The sequence below is a fragment of the Saimiri boliviensis genome, chromosome 3 (assembly GCF_048565385.1).
Source record: "Saimiri boliviensis isolate mSaiBol1 chromosome 3, mSaiBol1.pri, whole genome shotgun sequence".
Taxonomy (NCBI): domain Eukaryota; kingdom Metazoa; phylum Chordata; class Mammalia; order Primates; family Cebidae; genus Saimiri; species Saimiri boliviensis.
Genome location: NC_133451.1, coordinates 39,932,354 through 39,943,987, shown reverse-complemented (window position 1 = coordinate 39,943,987; position 11,634 = coordinate 39,932,354). Strand labels below are relative to the sequence as shown.

Genomic DNA, 11,634 nt, shown 5'->3' with positions numbered 1-11,634 from the left:
ATTTTTTAAGTCTAAAATTGTTCCACAAAATTTGCCTATTTAAAAATTTTAAAAAATTAGTTTCTATAGGTATACACAGGGAATATAAATGCAAAAAATCCAGACACACACCAAACCAATATGTTTATGGTAATTTTCTTAGCAGCACTGTATGGAGTTACTGATAATGGAAGACAGTCATATATTACTACCAAAATAATCTGGTACATTAGGGGGAGGGTAAAAGAAAATTAGAACCAGTTGTGGCTATCTCTGATCAGCAGAAAAGTTTTATTCCTTTTGAGGACAAACAATTAAACCACATCCAAGGTCTTAACTTACAAACATAAACCAAAGTAGCCATTGAAAGCATTAGATATTGGGTACAAGACATACACTGGGGAGAATGCTTCGCCATCTGAAGCTCACACCACACTGGCCCAGTGGACAGCTGTGCACTCTGCTCGTGCTTGGGTGTGGCTGAGGGGAAGGCATGTCTGCAGGATGGAAGGAGGACAGCTGTGTTTCACAAGTACTAAAGCATTTTAGACTGCATGGGGAGGTATATATTTTCACGTTGAAGGGAAGAGGGGAAAACAGCAAAGTCCCTCCCACAAAGCATTAGGCTGCCTTGCAGAGAGCCACGGCAGAGAAGCGGACCTCTCCTTGCTCACGCTCGGTGAATTCTCTGCAGACCTTGGCAGCATCCTAGAAAGGAGAAATGTCATTAACATCCAAACAGCAAGAGCTCAAAATGAAAGTCACATAGGGAAAAGGAACTCCAAGGTCTATTAATGCTCAAAGTTCACCCTCATCAACTTTAATTCCATCATTAATTTGAAAACCAGACTTAAAGCAAAAAATCAGGTGATGGGAAGACAGGGTCACATCATGAATTTACTTCTTTCTCACTTCCACAAATGGTTTGCTTCTCTCACCTTGTACCTGGTTTTGGAAAAGTTAAAAAAAAAAACAAAAAACTATTCATGTTATTTTCCTCAAATATAAAGATTGGAAATTTATCTTTCCTCCATAAGATGGCATGAGAGAGAAGCTGTAACTCAGAAATTTCCCAAGAGTGAAGACAATTGTCTTCTAAATATTTTAAAAAACAGCCTTAAAATTTACCTCGTATTCCAGGTACAGACAAGCAATGGAACTGTAGAGATTTATGAAGTGACATGTGCTACTAAAATATAGATGACAAAGACTAGTAGGAGAAAGTTAATCCCAGTGTTACTGAATTATAGGATATAATAGTTTTGGGATCAAAAATATCAACTACTCTGTTCACTCTGTAAATATGCCCAATGGAAAGATAGCTCTGTAAACCATAATACAAGACCTTGAAGGAAAAAGGGAATACTCTATGATACATAACAGTAATGAAACATCACCCCTAAAATTTAGAAATCACCAACTTAATGAGTTCAGACCAGACACGGCTCCAGCCTGCAATCCCAGCACTTCGGGAGGCTGAGGCAGGGAATGGCTTGAGCTCAGGAGTTTAGACCAGGCTGGTCTCAAACATCTTTACTACAAATTTTAAAATTAGCTGGACATGGTGGTGTGCACTTATAGTCCTGGCTGCTCAGACAACTGAGGTGGGAGAATTGCGTGAGCAAGGAGTTCAAGGCTATAGCAAGCCACGATTGCACTACTGCACTCCAGCCTGAGAAACAGGAGACGCTTTCTCCAAAAAAAAAAAAACCTATCTGGATTGACATCAGTATTTTATCCTCTACCAGGTTTTTTAATATATCGATATTCCAGACCTGTCTTCCCTGAATTGACTTTTAAGACATACAATATTGATTTCACTATTAAAGGTGTACCTTTAAGGAGAATAACCATCTTCTACAGAGCTACCGTGCAGAGACCTAATTCATTCAAGTTTAGGATATTTGGGTTAAGTGCATGTATCTTCTTACCAGTTCAATAATTTAGTGCAAAGTTTAGGCAACCTAAAACATCTTTAACATATAGAACCAGCCTTACTTAGGGTAAGAATTTTAACTAAAATGCTGGTTTACTTTAGAAACTCTCTTAATTTTAAATGAAATTCTAATTAGAATAGTTAAAAAAAGTTTTGGCTGGGTCCTGTGGCTCATGCCTATAATCGCAGCACTCTCAGAGGCCAAGGCAGGAAAATCACTTGAGCCCAAGAGTTAAAGACCAGCCTGGGCAACACAGTGAGTCCCTCCCCACCTCATCTCCATAAAAAAAAAAAATTAAAAACATTTGACCTTCCCCACACCTTATAAATTCTACTCGTATAACACTTGTAAGTGTTCTAATGTGGGGCACATTTTTATATTAATGCAGTGCTAGATGAGTTAGCATGTACCTTAAAAGCTTTACTAGAAGGACCAGGATCTTTCTTCCAAATGAATCAAAGACCAGAAATTCTGCCTCTGTTTTCTTATTCTCACCAAGCAAATTCTGACTCTCTCATGCAACCCCTCCATACCATCCTACCTCTCCAGGTTTATTCTTCATTCCATATTACTATTCCCACATACCTCTTGAATACCAAGAATTAGCTTTAACTGATCTCAGGTGTGTCTGACAGCTGAGAGAACTCAACGCTCCCTATTACAGTGGCATAATGTGGTCCACTAGCATCTTGGGGCTGGCAGGTCTGTGAGTTTCCAAAGAGAGGTCTTTTCTAAAGAAAGGTTGTATTGGTATTATACAGTGGCTAAGAGCACAGACTCTAGATGCAGGCTAACTTTTATTTTGCTTTTCTTTCTTCTGAGTCTTGCTCTGTTGCCCCGATTGGAATATAGTGGTGAGATCTCAGCTCACTGCAACCTCCACCTTCCCAAGTTAAAGTGATTCTTGTACCTAAGCCTCCTGAGCAGCTGGGACTGCAGGTACACACCACTATGCCAGGCTAATTTTTGTATTTTTAGTAGAGACGGGGTTTCACCATTTTGCCCAGGCTGGTCTTGAACTCCTGAGCTCAAGCAATCCTCCCGCCTTGGCCTCCCAAAGCGCTGGGATTGTAGGTGTGAGCCACTGCACCTAGCCAGACCATCTAGGTTTGAACCATAGTTTGCCATGTAAGTCACTGATCTCAGGCCTTAAACTCCTTGCACCTGGGTTTTCTTGGCTCTGAAATGGGGATAATACCTACCTCATTGTGTCATTAAAAGATTTCTACAAAAGATATATATCACCTAGAAGAGCACCTAGGTACAGGGAAGGGGTCAGAAAACTGCAGCCTGTGGGCCCAACCCAGCCTGTGCTGGTGGAGAACAGCTACATACATTCATTTAGAGAGTTACTATGGGCTGCTGAGCCATATGCCATGCAAGGACTAAAATATTCTGTTTGGTTCTTTATAAAAATGCTTGCTGAGTCCTGGTCTGCACGCAGCAAGTTCTTCAAAGATCTGATACTATTACTACTACAAATGAAATATAGGTATATCTTAACAGCATTTTGTATATTTTTTTCTTCAAGCACAGCAAGCTAGGAACAGCATTTTTGTATTGTATCATAATTAAGCAATTTTCCTTTACAATAGCAAACTGATTCAACTCTAGAGACTCATTTTCGGGTGAAGAGGCCTAGAATAGTACACCAACCTTTGGCTAGAATCAGGTTTCTGTCCAGGATGGTTATAGAGTGATCCTGGATGTTAACAGTTTTTGTCAGGTGCATTTTAAATCTGCTTCTCTTGTTCTTGTAACCATAAACCATGTGGGAAGGAAAAACTCCTAACTTTAACCACCTAACTAGAATCTATAGTACACTACTTCCAAGACTGACCCAAATCCCGCCGTCTTAGAGGGATTATGAAAGCCTGCTGTTCCGTGAGCCTTTGGCTATGATGTAATCTGCCACGAGGACAATGGTCACCTTAATCCCACCAGGAAGCAAAGCAACAGCTTTCAGGCTAATTCTAACTGTGAACTAAAGACAGCACATGAAACAGATTACTCAGGGCTTCTATGAAGCCCTGTCTAAAACCACTTGCAATAAAATAAGGTAGATAGAATTACTAAGATGATCTTTTAGCCCTAAAGACTGCTATTAACCCAGACAATTGATGCTGGCTGTCCTGGAAGATTGTTAGCACTTTCGAATAGAAAATTTGGCCAAAGAAATGTGGGGCCCATTAGGAAGAGATGCATTCCAAAGATGACCTGCAGCAGGGTGTCCTCTGAACTGGTGCCATGGTTCACCGGAAAAGGCATTCGTCCATCTGTAACAAAGAAGCCAGGCATGTCAGTTTTCTCTGCATGTGTTTTGGCTACCATGCTTACCCAGCCAAGAGTTTTAGATTCATCCAAAAACCCCACTGCCAAACCCATAAAAGGAAGCCTGGTTATGAAGCAACAGGCTGCAAATAAGGTTCAAGTGTTCCTAGACATCCATCCCAAGCAATTCTAATCTACAATTAACAGGATCACACAAGCTCAAGTCAGCTACCACAATAGAGGAGCCTGTGCCCCCAACTCTTGCAAAGGGCCACAGAGCCAAAATCAGATGCAGTCTCTGGGGTACAGGAAAGGTGGAGGCAAGAAAAGGAGACACCTGAGATTTCATCTGCCCTCCAATGATTGTAGATTGCCCTCACTATTCCTTTGCCTTTGTAAACCTGTAGGTGGTACCTTGGCTTAAGACAACGCAGTTGCAAGTGTTTCTCCATTAATACAAAAGGATGAATCATACAAGGTGGGTCATCTTTCTTGATGCCATAAATCAGTTAACAGAAATTACTCCAGGCTGGGCGCGGTGGCTCAAGCCTGTAATCCCAGCACTTTGGGAGGCCGAGGTGGGTGGATCACGAGGTCAAGAGATCGAGACCATCCTGGTCAACATGGTGAAACCCCGTCTCTACTAAAAATACAATAATTAGCTGGGCATGGTGGCACGTGCCTGTAATCCCAGCTACTCGGGAGGCTGAGGCAGGAGAATTGCCTGAACCCAGGAGGCGGAGGTTGCAGTGAGCCGAGACTGCGCCATTGCACTCCAACCTGGGTAACAAGACCGAAACTCTGTCTCAAAATAAATAAATAAATAAATAAAAAATAAATTACTCCAACATATCCGATTCTTTTTAAACAAGTAAGGTCATATTCAGGCACTGATCCTTTTTCAGAGAATTCTTTGCCCAGAAAGGACACTAGGGGATGCTACAGATGAGAAAATCTGATCACATATACCTTGACCTGGCACTGATCTGATCTATTCTCTTCAACAGTTTCTGACTAAAGCCACTGATCAGGTATTACAGCCACTGATTAGGTCAGTTGCCTGAGGAAGTTGCTCTGGGGCTAATAAGGGGTTAAGTGCCCTCATGAGAATACTTTTTTATTGTGGCTTTATAAACAATGATATGCCAAGGGCCATAAAGTCACACAACAATGTATCAAGAGAAATTCAGTCTGAAAGAATGCATGAAACTACATTGGGTTCCAAAAATGGAGTGAAACATACCAAGTTCATAGAGGTGGCCATCCACGTTGTTAAACAGAATAAAATGGAAATTCACTTTGTCATCTACCTAAAGAAAGTCAAGAAATTGTTTTGAAAATGAGTGTAAGCTGAGTTATTTAAAACATTATCTTGCAATTGAAGCAAAATACACTTGGACTTGCTTTTATTTTTAAAAATTGTAACTAATATTTATGTATGTCCTATATTAGGCCTTATTCTAAGCTCATTAGGAAATACACTGTAACTCTCAGACAACTCTATGAGGATACTACAACAGGCTTTTTACTGAGGAGAAAATTGAGGCTTAGAGAGGATAAGTATATTTCAACCAAGGTCAAGACTAGAAAATGGTACAACCAGCTGTAGTTATAAAGACACAGATCTGGCTGGGCATGGTGGCTCATGCCTGTAATCCCAGCACTTTGAGAGGCCAAGGCAGGCAGATCATTTGAGCTCAAAGAGTTCAGGACCAGCCTGGACAACACGGTGAAATGCCATCTCTACAAAAAATACAACAATTAGCAGGTGTGGTGGTGTGCACTTGTAATCCCAGCTACTCGGGAGGCTGAGGTGGGAGAATCGCTGCTGTGAGCCAATATTGCACCACTGTACTCCAGCCCGGGCAGTAGAGCCTGACCTTGTCAAAAATATAAAAGATTAAAAAAATAAAAAGGATACTGAGATCTGACTTAAATTTAGCAGTTGACTCAGAGGCTCTGATCAGATTATGGTATATTCAAGCCTTCTAGAAATTGTCCTATGTGGTGTATTTCATTCTCCCCAAGAGCCTATGATATTATTTGAAATGCTTAGTATGTAGGAGAGGTGTACACTCTCTTAAGACTTATTTGGGGTTTTTTTTTTTTTGAGACAGGGTCACCCAGGCTGAAGTGCAGCAGCACAATCTCAGCTCACTGCAACCTCTGCTTCCAGGGCTCAAGCAATTCTCCCACCTCAGCCTCCTGAGTAGGTGGGACTACAGATGTGTGCCACCACACCTGGCTACATTTACCACGTTGGCCAGGCTGGTCCCAAACTCCTGGGCGTAACTGATTCGCCCTCCTCAGCCTCAAAGATTGTTGGGATTACAGGCAGGAGCCACTATCCCTGGCCTATAAGATTCATTTGGATCTAAACAAAATATTGTCAATTTTAATTTACTCAAGATTATTTCAATGACTAATACAATTTCTGAAGAGGCTTTTATATGAACAGGTCTAGTCAAAGCATTATTTGGGTAAAACTTCTGGTGTCATTTGGCCTTGGGTGGGTAACATTTGCTATGTTCCAGTAAGAGATTCCTGCACAATTTGAGTGGAAACACAGATGGCACCCAGGCAGCCTGGCTCCGATTTGTATCTGCATTTACCCGACATTGGCCTTCCTGTGCCACGGCATCATGGGCTGCCTGTATGGCCTGTGGAAAAAAGAAGATAATTACCACAAAAATCTCTAGAGTTATTTAAAGGCAATGCTCTGAAAGTTCTCTTACCTCATTCTTTTCAAAGCATTTTGCTCTGTCTTCGGGGGACATTTTCTCTGTTTCAGAAAGAAACTGTTTCAGGACTGATCCATCCTCTTCAAAAACAACAACAAAAAATCCATGTGTTAGTATAGATAAAATAGTACAAATGGGTACATATTTATTATTGACTTAAGCCTTTGCTGATCATGTTGAGCTACCTGAATCTTTAATACTGCCTAACATCTATCACATACATGAAGCTATTACCATGTTCTAATCTAAAATGGTTCCCAAACCAAGATTATTATTTCGGGGTAGAAAATTCAACCTCAGTTATTAAGACAGAAAATAAACATCTTGAATAGAAATGTGAAGAAACAGTCCAGCATAGAGACATCTGACTGGCTAACTACTGGCATAAGCATTTTGTTACTGCTCAGTGTGGATAAGCCCAAGAGACATTAATTACAAAGTGACAGCAAGAACAACTTATATTTCAAAAGACCTCAATTTAAACTTTCAGCTCTAAACTTAAATTTGTTAAATGGGATCATTTCAAAATTTGGAAGTGCCAGGAATCCTTTCTGAGAAGGATTATGAGTCAGATTAAGCGTTTGACACCATTGTTATAAAATGGTTTCAAAAGGTACAGCATCTCTGACCTTGGGAACACATCTGTTTCTGAACTACATGTTTCAAGTTCAAGCACAGGATGACTGGCCTCAAAACCCACACCTACCAAATCCCAGTTTATCTTGATTATTGGCCACTGCGTGTATAAGTCCAATTGTGCCACAGGAGTTCCCAATGGTCTGCTTCATGAAATATACTTTAGGACTAACTTCTTGTCCCTTCAGCTCTTCAATCTGTTTTTTCCTGAAGTTCTCATGCTGTAAATGTAAAAAGCATTTTGACATCTCAGAATGAAAATGCAAAGAACAGATGGCTGCACAGTGAGTTCCACCACCTAAATGGAAACACCAGTGGGATGTGTGACCGGGAGCCTTGGTTCTAGATGCTGGCTGACTCCCAGAGAAGAGCCCGTCTGTCTGCCTCCCACACCCACGTCAGCCAGTGGGGCTCTGAGAGATTCGGAGACTCCGCCCCAGTGCTGCAGTGCAGTGACTGCATTGGGTACTCCCCAAGGCTGTCTAGCCACCACTGCAACCTTTCAGCCCGAAACAGTGTCATCAAGTCTGAAAACAAAGAAACTGGTTCATTATTTTCTAACACTTAACAACTGTATTTCGCACAGGCATCCTAATCAAGTTTCAGTCAACTGAATACCCAACAAGAGCACCAACTGGTTTACATTTCACTATTCTTTAAAGTTCTACTTCTATTTGGCCGAAGCATACTTCGCTTCAAAAACAAAAACAAGCCTTAACTGTTGAAAAGAGCAAGTGAAAGACGTTAACTATTCCCTCTCCCTTTTTTTTAAGGAAGGAAAGACAACTGGTCCAGGGTATTGGGCTGTGATTTTACAAGAGGAAGATGTGACACTAGCTTGTTCTTGCCAGCTAAACAGTTTACTTTGAGAACAGATTGGCAATTTGAGGAGGAGGAGGACAGAAATTGGTAAATGAATGGGACTAGGAAATGGATTTCCTCAAAGCATCTGCTGGCTTTTTGTACAGTTATTTAGTGAGCTTGTCTGGACTTTTCACTAACTAGTTTTAAAAACCTTAGAAGTTATGACTTCTTGAGCCAGGATCAGTGGCTTGTACCTATAATCCCAGCTACTAGGGAAGCTGAGGCAGGAGGATCACTTGAGCTCAGGAGTTTGAGACTTTGTCTCTAAAAAAATAAAAATAAACAAATTAGGACTTCTCAGTTAAAAAGCAGGGTGCTAACGCTAAACAAACACTGACTTCCCATAACAAGCAAAACCAGACAGACCATCAGAAACATATTTCCAGTTCTAGTAGCTTTGCATTACCGCACACAAACTGAAGTTTACGCCTGCTCGCTGATACTAACAGAAAAATAAGATCTCTTACCCCAGAAGAGCAACTTAAACTCCCACTGGCAGAACTTTTTCCCTTCTATCCTCAATTTAGTATTCACTGACCAGTAAGAGTTTTTTTATTTTTTTCATTTTCTAGGCTAATTAGATGAAATGTTAAAATGGGGCAGGAGAATTGCTTGAACCTGGGAGGTAGAGGTTGCAGTGAGCCACAATCATACAACTGCACTCCAGCCCTGCCAGAGTTAAGACTTCGTTTCAAAAAGAAAAAAAAAATACTGCCTCCAGGCATCCTTTAAGACTGCTTGAGCTCTTCCATGGAAATCATTTTGTAAATAGTTTACTAGCACTTAACGTTTCAGAAGTGGTCCACGTAGGATGTCATAACATTCTCTTAGTCAAAAATTAAATGCCTTCCAAATTAGTATCTTTAGGAGTCAACCTATAAAACCTCAACTTTTCTTTAAATTGGCTTCACTGTTTTGTCCAGTAGCCATGCTGTGTAGCAGAATAGGCATTCGATAAATCAGATGGGTTGAATTGAAGCTAAAGGACAAAGTATCGAGCTCTTTCAAACAGCACAAACTAGAATGTTCTCTAACAAGATCCTGCAAAAGGCGAACAGTCAGCTTTTAAAGGCAAACGAGCTGCAGCACTGCCTCCCAGAGGCCTTGCCTCCAAATGCTGCTCAAAACCTCCGAGTCATCATGGTTGCTCTAATAAAAAAGCTCTGTGCTATGCTAAACTCGAGACAGGAGACTGTTTTGGTTAACCAGGAAGCTAATTTGACTTCCAACGGTTTGACAGCTCCCTTTTCGCCCAAGTAAAAAAAGACTTCAGCAATAAAAATATGTTTGTGAGATCATCTTAGCTGTAATATGTGTTTTTACCCATAATACTTAGCTCATTTACTAGGAGGAAGGCTTGGAACGTCCCATAGGACTTGATTATGGCTGGCGATGCTTCTAGAACATTTAGCCTCGGGACCGTGCTTCAGTTAACCTCACTCTTTAGAGTGATGCTCAAGTTTTGCTAAAGCTAATTTCAGCCACTCCCACATCAGCGGTCAAGTGACAGCAATAGAAGATAGACAATGCCATGCTAATTACTGGGATTCCACAAATCACAAGACAGCAAATATTCCACCTATACTTTAAAAAAAACATCTGACGCTGTCTTTGAGATACATCTATCCATGTACACGTGTAGGAGGAAAACCATTTAAAGAGAAATGAAGAGGTGCTTTCAAAAATGAGCTAATCATGCACTATTTCATTTCGCTACAAGGTCAGACTGAAGAGGAAGGAGGTTCCCGCACAGAAACCATACACAAATGATTAAGCTTTAAGAAATATATTCAGGAGGCTAAACCCAAATATGCAAGTGGTGGGAGTTAAGAGGTGAGAAGAAACCCCTAAGACCATCAGAAACCCAGGCAATGGAGGCGGAGAATTGGCGAACCTAAATCGCTTCCCTGCGATTTAGGCCAGCCCTTCCCCCTCCGGTTTACAGCTAGGTGGGAGCCTGAGAAGCAAACAATGAGTTGACAGGTTACAGTCCTTAAAGGGAACCAGAGGCCATTCCCCGGAACTGGAGGCTCGAAAAAGCCCAAGTTCGAGGGAACTCAGGAGTAGGATGACTTATTTCCCTGGATAACAGGAACGATGGAACTGAGATGCTGCCTCGCTTCCAAATTTAAGGCAATTGTGAACGTATGGATGAGAAGGCAATAAGCACCGCTGGAACAGGAGCCCAGGGAATAGGCACCACGAAAATGCAGGCTCCTCCCTTCCTCGGTGGCGGGCCCCGCATCACCTACAGGGAAAGGGGCGGGGAGGGGTAGCCCCCGCCGCCTCAAGCTGGGGAGCGGCGTGCACCGCCCGGGGCCAGCGCGACCCGGGGCCCACGCCCTACCTGGGCCGTGAGGGGAAACAGCAGCAGCAGCGCGCAGGCAGGCGCTGGCACCGAGCCCAGAGACTCCTCCTCCAGCCCCAGCACGTCCACGAAGCGCCACTGACCGGCGACCCCCAGGCGGGACAGCACCTGCAGAGAGGAGACAAGACAGCCAGGCGCAAGGGGACACGCGGGTCGCGGGCACCTAACAGGGGGCAGGGGGCGGGGCCAGCAGGCGCGCGCCCTCCGCGCCCACACCCGAGCCTAGGAGGAGCCCCAGTCCTGCCCTGCTACTCCCACCCGGGCCGGCGCAATGACACAGCACAAAGCGCGGCCCACACGTGGCGCCCGCGAAGCCCGTGCATCTTAGTCCGTGCTGCCCGCGCCACGCCCTCAAGAGCTCCGCCCCGCGCTCGCTCGCCACCGGGCGCAGCCCCTCCATCTCCCCGAGACCGGTTTCGCAGTCACCCCTCTAAATGCAGGGGCGCGGGGAGGGCGCCCGGCCCACGCCCCAGCCAGGCCGCCTCCAGCGCGCTCAGCGGGCGGCTAATTCCCTGCCAGCACCAGGAGCCGGTGGGCGCCCCCGCCATGGCGTTCCCGCGGGAGGGGGCCAGAGACGGCGCGAGACACCACTCACTTTGTTCAGCATCTGAAAGGCAAATGCAAAGAAAAAAGCAAAACCAAACCAGTCAGCGACTCGGCTCCCTCACCGTCGGCCTCGCGCTCTCTGGGCAGCGGTGCACCTGGTGCTCACCTCAGGGTTGATCTCCATCGGCTTGAGCTGCATCTTCGCGGAACGCCAGTCAGTAGCAACCAGGAGAAGACGAAAAACAGCTAGCGGAGCCGCCCAGGTCGCCGCTTTAAAGCGCCGGCCAGACGC

The 11,634-nt window shown here is 43.7% G+C and overlaps 1 protein-coding gene across 1 annotated transcript; it reads right to left on the bottom strand.

Annotated features, from left to right (window-relative positions):
• Window positions 1-247: 247 nt before the first annotated feature.
• Window positions 248-11,610, bottom strand: UCHL1 (ubiquitin C-terminal hydrolase L1). The gene is made up of 9 exons (XM_003940977.4): window positions 11,509-11,610; window positions 11,392-11,403; window positions 10,776-10,904; window positions 7,635-7,785; window positions 6,923-7,008; window positions 6,800-6,847; window positions 5,431-5,497; window positions 4,134-4,192; window positions 248-687 (listed from the first exon to the last, which is right to left on the bottom strand). Exons 1-9 carry the CDS (start codon window positions 11,539-11,541, stop codon window positions 601-603), a joined length of 672 nt encoding a protein of 223 aa, XP_003941026.1. The 5' UTR covers window positions 11,542-11,610; the 3' UTR covers window positions 248-600.
• Window positions 11,611-11,634: the final 24 nt, after the last annotated feature.